This window comes from Miniopterus schreibersii (assembly GCF_964146895.1).
Source record: "Miniopterus schreibersii genome assembly, chromosome: X".
In the NCBI taxonomy this organism is placed as follows: domain Eukaryota; kingdom Metazoa; phylum Chordata; class Mammalia; order Chiroptera; family Miniopteridae; genus Miniopterus; species Miniopterus schreibersii.
Window position 1 is genome coordinate 60,294,920 of NC_138104.1, and position 16,408 is coordinate 60,311,327.

The window sequence follows — 16,408 nt, forward strand, 5'->3', positions numbered from 1 at the left end:
ACCCAGTGCAATATTTAAGGATTTTTAAAAAAAGGTAGGACTCCCCACATCTTAGAAGTCCAGGTATCCAACTCCGATAAGATGGACACCATATCTATCAATGCCCATTAAGAACAGAGGGTTCTGCCCTGCCGGGCATGGCTCAGCGGTTGAGCGTCGACCTAGAATGCAGGCGATCGGGGTTCGATTCCCGGTCAGGGCACATGCCCAGGTTGCAGGCTTGATCCCCAGTTGGAGGCATGCAGGAGGCAGCCGATCAATGACTCTCTCATCATTGATGTTTCTATCTCTCTCTCCCTCTCGTTTCCTGTCTCTGAAATCAATAAAGATATATTAAAAAAAAAAAAAAAAGAACAGAGGGTTCTATGGACAATATAGGCAAGAATCATATTACTCACATGTGAGTTAGGAGTTACACTGCTTCTCATCTGGTCTTCATCTCTAATGCATGCTTTTGTCTGCTTTGCTATTGTAAAGTTAAGTACATTCTTACCTAGCATAGACCAGGCAAACATCACGATCACCACAAAAAGCCGGACTATGAAGTTTATTGGTCCTAGCTTGGCCAAAAGTACTAGCCGGCAAACCAGCAATGCCACTGTCAAGGGAAGTATACAGTAACCCAGCACACAGAGGCTCTGAAAAAAAGATCTAAAAAACAACATACATCCATAAAAATCACAAATATAGCTGACTTGTATCATGATAGTTATTACACAGATTTCTACATAATACCTATACCCTAACATTGATTTTATGAGGCTAGGCCTCTATATTAGCATATGCTTTAACTTTTCTCTCCATACTCTTCCTTCTCTCCTTTTAAACTCCTTAAGAGTCAGCTATCTAGGATATCAAATGATCTACTCTAATTCCTAAAGATCTCTTTCTCCCACTGAACCTCTAAGAGAGTACTTCTTAATCTTTTCCAGTTTATAGACCTATTTGAGAATTTGTTGAAAGCTATGGACCATCTGTTCCCCAAAATGAACATAATCCTCTAACAAAAAAATTCTGCCTATGATTTTAGGGCTGGAGAGAACATCTGAAGCTTATCAAAGGACTCTGGAAATTTTAAGATAATTTAACTCAACCAGGTTGAGTGGTTTTAAGAGAACATTATCTTTGTCCTTCATTTATTTTGATTTTTCTTTTCAAAAATTACCTAACTAGCCAGGCTCCATAAAAAATCTAAGATATGCTACCTAGCAAATGAAAAAGGATGAATTTTAATAATACTCACATGTTTCCTCCAAGAAGTTTTGAGTTGAGGGTGATGGTAACTGCACCAAACCAGATAATGACAAACACTTCTGCAAACTGGGGCCCTCCATCATTTTCGCTATCTGCAGAGCCTCTCTGAAGCATTCTGTGACAAGGAAATGGAATGAGAATTGTCTAAACTTTTACTTAGGGCAATAAAGTTAAGGCTTGGGTTCTCAAAGTTTGAATCAGGGAGCTGCCCTACACCTCACCCGAAGATCTGTAATAGTAGGCTGTGCGAAAAGAAAATTCCAGAAGGATTTGTCAAGGCCCCCTTCTTTTGAATTCCAAAGGTCTCAGGAGTACAAGAGGTGCTCCATTTGGCTTTGTTGGAATGTTTAAATGTGTTACTGAAGATCTTTTTTTGGTTAAGCAGAGGTTATAAACTGAAAGGTCAAATGTGGCTCACAGACGTAAGGTTGTTGGTCCATACTATACTTGAAATGCTTTTAAATTCAAGTTGACATTATTTTAAAATTGAGAGGTTTCACATAAAAATAACGTATTTCTACATTTTCTTTTATTTATTGATTTGAGAGTGAGAGAAATAATGAGCTGTTGTTCCACTTATTTATGCATTCATTGGTTGATTCTTGTATGTGCCCTGACCAGGGATGGAACCTGCAACCTTGGCTTATCTGGATGACGCTCTAACCAAGTGAGCTACCTAGCCAGGGCCTATTTCTGATTTTCTTGAAAAATCAGAAGAGTTTCTAACACTGAGCTGGCATTCCTACATGACAACAATCAGGTGCAGTTGACATGGCAGCAGGTTCCTTCACAAAGGGCTTCCAGTTACCAATTCACAATGCATGCATTCAACTTACTCCTCTAGTCCTCAGATACATGTGAATTTGTAATCCCTGGGTTAAGGTTTTAGTTCTGACATTTAAAATGGAAACAGTCTATAAACCTATTTAGTTGTTGATTTTTTTAAATCAAATTATACAGATTATTACTAAAAGACTTTGCTTTCACACTGAGTAGTCAAACAGTCACTTAAATATCCTTTCTTTGTCTAAGAATTTTACACATGTAAACTATCTTGAATTTTGAACTTAGGACACTTGGACTTGGTGTTATTTTTTCAGAAAAACAACATGTAACATCAAGTTCACAATGTCTTCTTATTACATAGTATAGAGAAGTCACACAGTAAATCTTGCCCTGCTACGCTGTTTGCCAATACAGGCTTTTGTATTCTATGGTTGTACATACTCTGTCCTGAGTCCTGACAATCTGATGCAAAGAATGCCAGCACTCATGATCATGTGTTGTCTGGAATCCCTACTGCTTCAGCATGGCATAATGAAAAAAAAAAAAAAATGAACTGGCCTGGAAGACAGAAAAGTCAGATACTGATTCCAGTTCTGTCACTAGATATGTAAAATGGAGAATATCACTTGATGTCTTGGGGCTCCAGTATGCTTCTCTGAAAATAGTGGGGTTAAATGACATAATCTCTAAGGTTAATCTTTGAAAACTAAAAAAAGTATACGCTCAGAGCTTCTAATATAAGCCCTCCCACCAAGGCAATGAATTATTTCCTTGTTGTGGTTATTAAAGGCATAAAAAATAGGAGAAACAAGATGGCCGCGTAGGTTAACAGCTGCACCCGCCCCTTCCCACAACCACATCAAAATTACAACTAAAATACAAAACACTGTCACTCAGAACCTCCTGAAATCTAGCTGAACAGAAGCCCTACAACCAGAGAACTGAACAAGCATTGAGATCGGTAGGAGGGGTGGAGACGTGGGTGGATTGGGGCTGAATCTCGGAGACTGGGCCCGGGGGCCACACCCGGTGCTGCGGTTGAAACCCCGGAGGGACATCTGGGCGGTGGAGGTTTCCCGGAGGAGCGAGGGGTCCCAGCCCCACATCAGGCCCCAAGCCCAGGGATCCAGGGCTGGGAAGAGATGTTGCCACAACTCCTGGCTGTGAAACCAGCGGGGAATGTGGCTGAGGGTCGAGGAGGCTGTGGGAGTCCCAGGCTTTCCTCTTAAAGGGCCCGCGCACGGACTCACTTAGACACGCTTCCTCTGAGCCCCAGCACCGGGGGGCAACTTGAAAAGAACCTGGGACATTTGGGGAGGAACTAACCTGCCTGAAATTGGGGCGAGAGGTGGAGGGGTGGCTTTCTCCCAGGCAAAAAAGGAGGAAGAGGCCATTGCTCATGTGGCAAGTCTTCCCCACACATAGCCGGCAGGCAGGCGCCATATTTGAATCTCCAGCACCTGACTCACACCTTTGGCCCCGCCCCTCCCCACCTGCAAACTCATCCAAGCCATTTTCAGTGGCTTTTCTATGCAAGTGGCATCTCAAGCCCCATACTTAAGACTTTCCTAAAATCTCTCAAACAAGCAGTAGTGGGCCCCATATAGCTTGATAAGCAGCCCGAGGCCTGGCACTAGCGGCAGCCTGCATTGGTTCATAGCTGGGCCTCTCCTGGACAACACCAAGCCCAGCACAAGTAGCAGCCAATTATGGTTTGCTGTGGAGCTCACACTGGGTGGCCCTGGGTAAGGCACTAGCAGAGGCTGACTTTGCACCTCCCCCGAGGGCCCAGAAACAGTGCACCTGGAGGTGAGACTCGAGCACACTGGATTACAACCCTACCACATGCACGAGTGACACTCAAGGGGCGCACTTGGTGAACACCAAAGCTCCACTGAAGTAAATCCTGATCCAGCACAGCAGCTCTTTGGCTGCAGTTGCAGCTGGTCCTCACAGCTGATTGGCCTGGGGATAAATTCCTCCCAGGGATGCCAACAGCAACCAAGGCTCAACTACAACAGGACAGTGCACACAGCCCACACAAGGGAGCACCTAGAAGGCCCACCCCAGGTGACTGGGGAGGCTGAGCCACTGGACCCTACAGAACACCTACTACACAAAGCCACTCTACAAATTCCAGGAGACATAGCAGCTCTACCTAATACATAGAAACAATCACCTGGAAGCAGCCAAAATGTGGAGGCAAAGAAACATGTCACAAAGGAAAGAACAAAAGAAATCTCTAGAAGAGGAACTAAATAAAATAGATCCAAGCAAGCTAACAGATACAGAGTTCAGAATTTTGTTTATAAGAATGTTTAAGCTATTAGGGCATAACTGAGAAAATCGATAACATAATAAAGTACCAATTTGAAATGAAGGTTACACAAACTGAAATGAAGAATAATTTACAGGGAATCAACAGTAGAGTAGACGACGCTGAGAATCAAATCAGCAATTTGGAACATGAGGAAACAAAAAACACCCAACCAGAAGAGCAAAAAGAAAAAAGAATCCAGAAATATGAAAATAGTATAAGGAGCCTCTGGGACAACTTCAAGAGGCCCAACATTCGTATTATTCGGGTGCCAGAAGGGGAAGAAAGAGACCAAGAAATTGAAAACCTATTTAAAAAAATAATTACAGAAAACTTCCCCTACCTGGGGAAATAAATAGACTTACAAGCCCAGGAAGCACAGAGGGTCCCAAACAAGAGGAACCCAAAGAGACCCACAGCAAGACACATCATAATTAAAATGCCAAAGGTTAAGGACAAAGAGAGAATCTTAAAAGCAGCAAGAGAAAAGCAATTGGTTACCTACAAGGGAGCACCCATACGACTGTCAGCTGATTTCTCAACAGAAACTTTGCAGGCCAGAAGGGAGTGGCAAGAAATATTCAAAGTGATGAAAAACATGGAACTACAACCAAGATTGCTCTACCCAGCAAAGCTATCATTTAGAATTGAAGGTCAAATAAAGAGCTTCACAGATAAGAAAAAGCTAAAGGAGTTCATCATCACCAGACCAGCACTACAGGAAAAGTTGAAGGGTCTTGTTTAAGAAGAAGCTAATAAACAAGAGAATCTGACGAACTAAATAGATCCAGAGACATTGGTGCATGCAACAGATGATCATATTTCAGAGGAAAGAGGGAAGGGGGGTGGAGGGTGGAAAGAGATTAACCAAAGAAGTTATATGCATATATGCATAACCCATGGACACAGTTAATAACAGGGTGAAGGCCTGGGGAGGGGCTGGGAACGAAGTGGAGGGGGTCAATTGGGAAAAAATGGGACCCCTGTAATACTTTCTACAATAAAGGTAAATTTTTAAAAAGGCATAAAAAATAGCATTCTATGATATTACCTAAATTAGCATATGCTTGACACATTAAAAACTGGGTAGAGAAGCCAGTAAGAAACTTGTTGAATTTAGAATCATAATAGGTTAGGCTTTGAAAGGATCCCCAACCATCCCCTTTTATAGATAAAGAAAACCCAGAGAGGTTATGCAGGAAGAGATGTAAAATATTCACAGAGGTAGAGAATGGGCAGTCAAGGAAACCTGAGGTTAAATCCCAGGTCTACCACTGTTCATCCTCACTCTCTATGAACCTAAGTTTGTTTGTTGAGAAAGGAAAATAACATTTACTTCCTGTTATAAGGATAAAATAAGAGAAGGTATTTAAAAGTTTTCTGGGAAAAATTATTATACAAATTTTGGTTATTAATAGCCCATAGTCACTTTGCTGTTAGTAGTCAAGATGGGAATCAAGAACTGAATCCTAGTACAGTATTTTTTTCCACTCTACCTATCGTTATACTCCCCTCTCCAATGGAACTTTGCTCTCCTTCTTTTGCCTGAGTCTCCCTTTACATACAATGCATATGGAAAGCATCACACTTGGAAATGAGACCCTTGCTCTGAACTCTACCACTTCTCTCTAATATATTCTCATTCTCATTCATATTTTAGTAAGATTTAAAAAGAATTATGTTTACAAATAAACAGTGCTTAAACCTATAGATATTTAATTCACTTAATGATAGGGAAGTGTATGAGAGTAAATAAATGTTTGAATAGAATGGCTAAAACAGGCTATGAAGTCATTGGTAAATGGAGGTAGACATAATTTTTACATTTTTAATTCCATCACTCTTTGAACTGATCTGGAGAGCTACGTGACTTTTTAGATTTAAATGCATAAGGAGTACAATATGTCATAGAAGTCATAAATAAAATATCCGTCAAAATTCCCCTCAATTTTAAAACTCCAAAAAAAAGTCCAGTCTATCTCAAATGACAAAGGAAATATGTGTACTTACAATGCGAGTGTCACACAAAGGATCAAAGGGCCCCATAAATCCCCTACAAGAAAACACAGAAGATTGTTAAGAAACAACCATGTAATATTTTCGATCTTTATTCCAATATTTATCTCTCCCACTCTTGAAATTCAGACATCAATATTCTGTCTGTCTGCCCAAGCCTTCCCTCCTCTCTTACCCCTTTACTTGCCCTCCCTGGTCCCCAATTCTGAATCTTTCTTTATAGCTCCTTTAAGTTTTATTTACTTCATACCCCACAAATCACCCCTCTCTCCACCAAGTCACATTCCAACATGCTATAGTTAAAGACCAATGGACAAGGAGTATCCCATCCTGCATCCTCAGAAAGAAGACTAGACTCAAGTCACTTAACCAATCTGAGAGTACATTAGATAAGGCAAGTATAATCAGGTCCATCTCACAAATATGAAAAATAAAGCTCAGAAGGAAGTCACTTTCCCAAGTTTACATTAACAGTTAGGTATAGAAGTGGGACCAGAACCAAAGTCTTTTGATTCCTACTGCAAAGTTCTTTCCACTTTGCCACATTGCTTCCCTTTTAAAATTATTACATTGAACCAGAATGGAATTGCTGTTCTTATAGGTGAAAAATCAGCCCAATATTGGTAATTTTATAAGGTTAAACTTTTTAAATTTTTTAAATTTCTTTATTGATTTTAGAGCAAGGGAGAGAGAAACATCTATTTGTTGTTCCACTTATTTACACATTCATTGGTTGATTCTTGTATGTGCCCTGACAGGAGATCGAACCCGCAACCTTGGTGCATCTGGATAATGCTCCAACCAGCTGAACTACCAAGTCAGGGCTATAAGGTTAAACTTTAACAAATAGCATGAAAGCTTTTTTTTTTTAAATATATCTTTATTGATTTCAGAGACAGGAAAGGAGAGGGAAAGAGAGAGAGAAACATCAATGATGAGAGAGTCACTGATCGGCTGCCCCCTGCACGCCCCTGACTGGAGATCGAGCCCGCAGCCTGGGCATGTGCCCTGACCAGGAATCGAACCCCAATCGCCTGGATCCTAGGGCGACGCTCAACCGCTGAGCCATGCCCGGCCGGGCGCATGAAAGCTTTTTGAAAAATTATATAAAAGGTTCTGCCAACATCAGGTCTAACCACAGTGGTTCTCAATCAATAGTGATTGGTGATTAATATGCCAGCAGTTCAGTAACATGCAGCTTAGAGCACAATTACCTTCCTCACATGTATATAACTTTACTTAAAAGAATGCATATGTACACTTACCAACTGAAAAACTGACTTCAAGTACAAATGATATTAATACAGTGGCTTTTTTAATGCACTGAAAATTGTTTTAATTCATAAAAAATCTGTAACAGTATTTTTTTAATGTATTTGTTTATCCTCACCCAAGGATATATTTTTATTGATTTTTACAAAAAAAGAGAGAAACATCAATCGGCTGCCTCACACACACACACAGACTGGAGATGGAACCTGCAACCTGGGGATGTGCCCTGACCAGGAATCAAACCCAAAACCTTTTGGGGTACAGGGCAACACTCCAACCAACTGAGCCACCTGGCCAGTGCTCTGTAACAGCATTCTAAAACTATTTTCTTATTGTTGTAAAAAAAATCACAAAGTTCACCATTTTTGTCACTTTTTTGTTTATCTGTTAATCCTCTCCCAAGAATATTTTTTCCATTGAATTTTTTAGAGAGAGTGGAAGGGAGGGGGAGAGACAGAGAGAGAAACATTGATGTGAGAGAAACACATTGATTTGTTGCCTCCCACACATGACCTGACCAGGACCAGGGATGGAGCCTGCAACCAAGGTACGTGCCCTTGACTAGAATCGAACCCATGACCCTTCAGTCCTCAGGCTGACGCTCTAACCACTGAGCCAAACCACTAGGGCTGAGTCACTTTTAAGTGTACCAGTATTGAGTACATTCATTGTTGCACAACAATCACCACCATCTATCTCCAGAGCTTTTTCATCTTCCCAAACTGAAACTTCAACCCATTAAATAGTAACTGTCCACTCTCCCCTTAGCCCCTGGCAGCTATCATTTTACTTTCTGTCTCAATAAATTTGATTACTCTAGGTACCTCATATGAGTGGAATCATAGAATATATGTCCTTTTGTGTCTGGCATATTTCACATAGCATCATGTCTTCAAGGTTTATCCATGTTGCAGCATGTGTCAGAGTTTTGCTCCTTTTTATGGCTGAGTAATATTCTATCCATTTATGGTACGTATCATGGTGTATATACCACATTTTGTCTATTCATCCATCCATTGATGAATGTCTAAGATGTTTCCACCTCTTGGCTACTGTGAATAATGCTGTTATGAACATGGGTGTACAAATATCTGTTCAAGTCCCTGCTTTCAATTCTTTTGGGTGTACATCCATAAGTGAAATTGCTGGAATTATTCTATTGTTAATTTTTTGAGGAACCACCATACTATTTTATAGTGGCTGCACCATTTTACACCCCCACCACCAACAGCAACATATAGGGGTTCCAATTTTTCCTTATCCTCACCAACATGTTATTTTCTGCTTCTTTGATTGGTAACAGCTATCCTAATGGGTATGAAGTAGTATTTTATTGCATTGTTGGCGGGGGGGTTTAGATTAATTTTTAAGTCATGAATTTTTTCCTTGCCACTTTGCCAAGGGCTATAACAGGGCAGGGCAGAAGTGCAAACTCTGGCCATGACTTGCTCACCCTTTGTGCCAGTCTATCTACCCACCCCAACAAGGTTTGAGAATGGACCTTAACATATGACATAAGCTAATATTCATCATTAATCAGCAAACTAACACACTTGTTCTATATTGTGAGAGGCAACCTTGCTTTGAACTGAACCAGAGCAGCAGTTAAAAGGATCTTCACATCTGGGGTAGCAGTGGTAGATTGGAAAAGGTGCTGAACTTGAAAATTGGGTTCTAATCCTGCCTGTGTGATCTTGACAAGGCACTCAGCTTCTCTGAGACTCACTTTCTTAATCTGTGGAACACAAACAATAACTCCTCTTTCACAAGGTTGTTGTAAGGATTAAAAAAGATGTGTCGAAGGAACAGAAAGGCACTAGAGTAATAGCTGTCATTTATGGAGTGCCTACTAAATGCCAGATGCTGTGCAAGGTGGTTGATATGCACTATCATCTCTAACCCTTACTAGTAGTTCCATGTTATTATCTGCACTTTAACAGAGGAAGAAACTTGAGCCTCAGAAAAGTTAACTGTCTTATCCAAGATCACACAGCTAGTGGTGTGACCACTATTTAAATCCAGATTTGTCCATGTTCTTTCCATTATATACTAATGGAAGCAAATCATCTGTCAGCTCCAGCCCACAGTGCACTGTGTTGAAAACAATTCTGACGCTACATCCAGTCTTCACCCAGAGTGATAGCACATTGCCACACATTTGACATCCCTATATTACAGCTGGAATGCTGTCAAAATAGAAAGTACACTCATGTTCATCATTGCCACTATTCTCAAAGAGCTAATTCATTTTTTCTGACACAGGGTACTAAGAAAACCAATAATGCTTGATAAGAAAAGAAAAAGGTCTAATATTTTGAAGAATAAATTCTAAATAACAGCATAATTTATTGCAAACATTGTTGATAGAAATCTTGAACAAAGAAAGCAGTCATAAGACTAAGTGATAGTTCTAAAAATAGAAATGTCAACAAAGGTACTATTAAATTTGTTAATCCTTAATGGGTATAGCTATTATTCTAATTTAATAGTTGAACATTTTGCCTTTTCCTTGGGGATTGTTAGCCCTTTTGGTGAACAAAGTTCCTGTGTGTTCACAGCTTCCAGAAATATTTTTTACAGTGTCTATTATAGCAGGTAAGGATACAGTGTATATTTATAGGTGAGGACAATCTCTGAAATTCCATTCTAAACTTTTAACTTCTTCCAAAAATTTCATTTATATATTCATTTATATACTTTTTTATACTGCAAAATGATGTCAGTTTTATTACCACAGAGCCCATGCCTTATAAAGTACTTATGATAAGGTATGATGAGAAGCAGCAAATCCTCAAAAACCTCATACTTACAATCTCTCAAAAGAGTATTACTTTTCCTTGGGTACAAAACATGCATGAATTTTTTCCCAACAGCTTTTAGATCACGCATCTGAAAGACATAAACAACTATTATATTGTGGGATCCAAGGTTACCAGACAGCCTCTTAATTTGCTAAAATTTCTTTTATTTCAATCTCCTGGGAGTCCTTTGTTGAATTTTAGAGCTAAAATTCGAGTTCAGCCCCTTCACTATACAAACAAACCAGAGAGGCAGTTTTTTTTCTATGAACTCCTTAAGTCAACATCTAACTCTTTACCATATCTACCAGTCTTGTTTTGATTTCTAAAACTCTGTAAAAGAGAAATGTAGCCCTCCTAATATGTTACTTATAGAAACTAAAATCTGTTCTGCAAAACAAAGCATCTGACTTTCAGTTTATACACAATGACATCCCAAGGGCAAATCAGCATGCTCCCTAGCCACCATATTCTCCACAATATACAAAATAATTTTCAACACTCCCAATTTAACTGGCAAATAAATCCTAGAAGCCACATTAACTAATAATCAAGACATTTGAGAAAAGTATGGTAATATAACCTCTCAAAATATAGTTAAGATAATTCCATCCTAAATTTTCACCTAGAATTTCTTCATGTCATTAATAATTTGCTATAAACATAATTTTTAATGGTTGTTTAGCATTCTACCACATAGATGTAACATAACTTACTTAACCTGTTTTTCAACTTTTCCCTATTATAAAGAATGTTGTAATGAACATTTTTGCATAATAATATTTTTCAGTATTTTTAAAAATTATTTTTCTATTTAAAAAATTTTTTCTTTATACTATATCTGGAGAAGCAGAACTATCAGCTTAAAAAGATTTGGAAATTTTAAGATTCTTAAAACCCATTGTAGCTAAACCGATCCCAAAGACTGTACCAAATTATTCTAGAGAATCTGAAATTTCAATAAATAAAATATACTGAAGATCAATGAATCAAACAAAAATATTACAAAGTACTATTAGTTACTTAGTCCCCTGATATTGAACAGAAATTCTTTCAACTAGTCAAACTTACGATGGTATTCTGAACTGATTCATTTAACGTGGAGCTGTCAAATTCCCGAATGCGAGATCTCAGAGGAATGGTGATTTCTCCTTCCACAGGGATGTCTTGTGAGATAGATATATCTGAAAGGCCTGCAAACTGAAAAGAATTAGAAAAAACATTAAAAGCCTGTAATTAACCACAGGATTCCTCAAAGACATCATCATTTCCTGAGTGGGGACTATGTCTTTTTGTTGGGTTTTATACAGTTTTTAAAGTAAAAGTTCACCAAACAATGCAGTTAACTAAAATTCTCAAATGTTTCTTTTAATTTGAAGGGGATGGCATATGGTGGAAAAAAATATAATGCAAATGACATAGACACTTCTTTCCCTCAAATATTTGGTTTATTCCAAGCATGAAATCTTCACCTGACACAAGCCAGCAAGACTGCAGGGCTATTTGTGACCTTTCGGCAAACCATATCTTAGCACAGTCACAATTCTGTCGCACTTTCTGCTCCTTAGTGGCCTCTGCTGGCCAAAATGGAGCATCATGTGAAGCCCAAAGGAAAATTGGGAAGAGTAAGAAAATAGCAAAATACTTTTCTTGATCTACACTCTTTTTTTTTTTTCTGGGATATTAAATATATATTTTTAAAAATTTACCTTTATTTTTGAAAGTATTACAGGTGTCCCCCTTTCTTCCCCCTTGACCCCTCCCACACCTGCCCTACCCTCAGGCCTTCACAGCACTATGGTCTGTGTCCATGGGTTATGCACATATGCATATAAATTCTTTGGTTAATCTCTCCCCACCCACCAGCCCACCCCCGCCTTCCTTCTGAGATTCCTCAGTCTGTTCCATGCTTCTTGTCTCTGGATCTATTTTGTTCATCAGTTTATTTTGTTCATTAGATTCCACATATGAGATCATGTGATATTTGTCTTTCTCCGACTGGCTTATTTCACTTAGCATAATACTCTCCAGTTCCATCCATGTTGTCTCAAAGGGTAAGAGATCCTTCTTTTTTACTGCCACATCCATCTTGATCTATACTCTTTTTATCAGGTTACCTGGCAATCAGAGATCAAGTAACATTTCCAAAGTGAACTACAAGATTGCAAACCTTTAAACTCTTATGTTCATCTGCCAAATTTAACTTTTGTGACTGAAACTCTGGAATCTTCAAATCGCTAAGAAACAGAAGCAGTCCCTTCTCATATGGTTTTTGGCCCAAAGGGCACAACATTTTGTGGACAACAGTTGCAGGTAAATGAAATACAAGACACTATACTGAAATTTTAAGAAAAATTAGGTTGTTCAAAGAACTTATAAAAACCAACTTCTCAATCACACTCTCAAGAGAAATGCAAATTAAAACTTCTTGAAATAAAAATGTTCACCTCTTAGACTGGCAAAAATTATAGAGTTTCACAACATACTCTGCAGGGGAAAGAGCACTCACACACTTCTGTAGGGATACAAAATGGTACTACACTCTACTGAAGATAAATTTGGCAATATCTAGCAAGTGTATATGAATTACTTGTTAATTCAGCAATGCCACTTTTAGGAGTCTAAAGCTAAAATGGCAAAAATACAAGAGGCTATTCATTACAACACTATCTGTAAAAGCAAAAAACATGAGAACAACCCCAATGCTCATCAATAGAGAACTAGCTGAATCAAGTATGGTATGTCCACATAATGGAGTGCTGCGCAGCTGTAAGAAGGAATGAGAATATCTCTAAATAACTATTGTAAAGTGTTAAATTAAAAAAACAATGTGGAGATAAGTTTGTATACTATATATGCTACCATTTATCTAAGAAAAAAAGGGGATACAAATATTTATACATATCTGAGTGTTATCTTTTAAGTGTAAGAAATGTGTAAGAAACAATCATATGTAATATGACTTAAGTCATATATAATGTAAAAAATAAATTATATTTTTTTAAAAAATGAGGTTGCCTACTGAGAAAAGAAAAAAATAAGGTTGAAGAGACAGGGAGAGAAGCAAAGCTTCTCTATATACACATTGTTCTGTATATATGACTTGAAATCATATAAGTAGTTCACATAATTATGAAACAAAATTAAAATTTAAAAGCAGTCCCTTAAAACTGAAAGAAAAATTAAGCAAATGAACTTACTTTATGTTGAATTAAATACACAACTACACAGAAAGCAACTATTTCAAGTGTCTTTACAACACTGTAATTTGACTCCTGACTAGGATGTAGAAATCTGGAAAGAGCATCCCTCCCACCAGAACAATGAGAAAAATCTAAAAAAATAACAAAATTATAACTTTCCTTGAACCCATCAGAGAGCTGAGGTTATAGGGCTACCAAGTAGCCTAAATAAAATCTAAGGAAAGACGGGTGCTTCCAAGACGAGATTGGACATGAGCACTAGCTCATCTGTAGCAAAGCACAAGAAGACTTCAATGGGCATCACACAGATGGTTAAGAATTCATCTAAAATTTAAAATTAATTGCTAAAAAGCCAAGTGTAGACCAGTATGAGAGTACAGAACCCCAGGAAGCATCAGACAAAATGAGAGTTCATACCCACTTTCAGACTCATCTCCACAGATTTCCAGTGGGTCCAAGTGTGGGGAAGGGGAGCAGCTGCTACTTCTGAGAAAAGCACAGAACCCCATTCGGATCCTTCTCCCCTACAGAAAGAGCCTTAAGGTGCTGGGGAGAGATCAGCAAACTCTGTTGTCTTCAAGGCACAGGTCAAGACCCATTACGACTGAGGAAAGGGAAAAGACATACTGTATCTCTCTAATCCTGGGCGAAGAGTAGGGAATCATCCTGAATCCAACCATTAGAGTCTTCTCAGCTGGGGGGCAGACAAGATCACTTTGAAATTATACCCAGGAGACCCAGGGATACACACCTTACCTAAGGTGGAAGCTGGACCAGGACAAAAAAGAATCCCCCCTCCCAGATCCCCACAACCAGGCTAGTAAGTATGGAGTAACCAGCAACTGAAGTCTAGTGCTAGGGGAGGGGCTAGAGCTTGGAGAGGGACTCACTATTTTATGCAAAGGGAAGGCAGAAAGCTGAGCATGGAACAGGAACCTTAAGAAAAACCCTGGGACAACCTAGCACCCACTCTAAGCACAAGATAATAGGAGAGGAATTTGAAGCTGGCAATGCGTTAAATGTTCCTATAGCCAGGACAAAACCCAAACACAGTTCGACTCTTGAATAGATTGACTTAACCCCCATAGTAACAATGAAGCAGAAAAGTTATACCATTTCCAGGATGTCTGTACTGATCTATACATGATGGCCACCATTCAATAAAAAATTATCCCCACAAACATACACTCCCATCCACACACACACACAAAAACCCACTGTGACAAAGCAAAGCAATCAATAAAACCAGACTCTGAGATGACCCAAATGTTGTAATTAGCAGAAAAAATATTTTAAAATAACTATAGTTACTATGTTAAAAGCACTAGAAAAGCCCTGGTTGGTGTGGCTCAGTTGGTTGGGCATCATCCCATGCACGGAAAAGTTGCGGGATCAATTCCCAGGCAGGGCACATGCCTGGGGTTAAGGGCTCTATTCCCAGTAGGGGGCATGCAGGAGGCAGCCAATAAGATGTTTTGCTCTCACACTGATGTTTCTCTCCCTCTCTCCCTCTCTCTAGAAATCAATCAATCAAAAAATAAACTTTAAAAAAGCACTAGTAAAAAGGTATATGCACAAATTATGATTAATTTCTGCAAAGAGATGGAAACTGTAAGGGTCAAATGGTAATGCTAGAAATAAATGAACACAGTTAACAGATGAAGAATGCCTTTAACAGTCTTTATCAGTAGACTCAACAGAGCCAAAGAAAGAGATCAGTGATAGGTCAGCCAAAATTATCCACACTAAAACAGAAAGAGAAGAGTTTAAAAAGAAAAAAAATATATATGACATAAATATATAAATATATGTCACATATAAACATGATATATATTTATATATGATTTTATAAATATTTAGATATATAAAATCATTATGTTGTACATCTTAAATGTACACAGTGTTATATGTCAGTTATATCTTAATAAAACTGGAGAAAGAAAAAGAATAGAGCATCCAAGAGCTGTGGATCAATATTAAATGGTCTAATATGTAAATAACGGGAATCCCAGAAGAAAAGAGAGATAAGGGGTCAGAAGAAGGATTTGAAAAGATAACAGCTAAAAATAATGGAAGACATCACATGACAGATCCAAGCCCAGAGAAACCCAATCAAGATAAATACCTAGACAGCTGTTGGGGGCAGGTGGGGTTGAGGGGGGCTGGGTGGGAGGAGCAGAAGGATTGAGATAAAAAAAGAGACAAAAATGCATGGACACGGGACAACAGTGTGGTGACTGCCACGGAGAAGTGGGATGGAGGAAGGTGAAGAAGGGTGTAGGGAGGGATATATGGTGATGAACGGAGACTTGACTTGGGGTGGTGAACACACAACACAGGGTACACATGATGTGTTGTTGTGCATCTGAAACCTGAATAATTTTTTTAACCAGTGTCACTCAATAAATTCAATAAAAAGGAAAAAAAAGATAACTGCTTAGCCCTGGCCAAGGTGTGTCGCGTTCTATTCCAGTAAAGTGCATGTATCTCAGTTCCAGGCTCAATCCTTGGCCCCGGTCGGGGTGAGTGCAGGAAGCAACCAATCAACGTGTCTCTCTCAAATCAATGTTTCTCTCTGTCTCTCCCCATCCCTTCCACTCTCTCTGAAAAAAAAAAAAAATCAATGGAATAAATGTCCTCGGGTGAGGATTTACAAAAATAAATAAATAACTGCTTATAGACAAAACAAAATGAAAATTCCACAAACCTAGGCACATTGGAACTACTGAAAACCAAAGATAAAGAAGAAAATCTTGAGAACA

General features: G+C 38.8%; 1 protein-coding gene across 2 annotated transcripts in view; it reads right to left on the minus strand.

The window, feature by feature from the left end:
* The window catches only part of YIPF6 (Yip1 domain family member 6), a 30,851-nt gene that overhangs the window by 6,527 nt on the left and 7,916 nt on the right, over positions 1-16,408 (minus strand). Inside the window, exons 2-6 of one of the 2 annotated variants that reach the window (XM_081125994.1) lie at positions 11,515-11,643; positions 10,456-10,534; positions 6,368-6,410; positions 1,244-1,369; positions 494-651 (exon numbers count right to left, since the gene is read on the minus strand). In XM_081125994.1, coding sequence (XP_080982120.1) covers positions 494-651; positions 1,244-1,369; positions 6,368-6,410; positions 10,456-10,534; positions 11,515-11,643 — 535 coding nt within the window. Of the gene's footprint in view, positions 1-398; positions 652-1,243; positions 1,370-6,367; positions 6,411-10,455; positions 10,535-11,514; positions 11,644-16,408 lie in introns of both variants that reach the window. The other variant, XM_081125993.1, reaches the window with a different exon arrangement.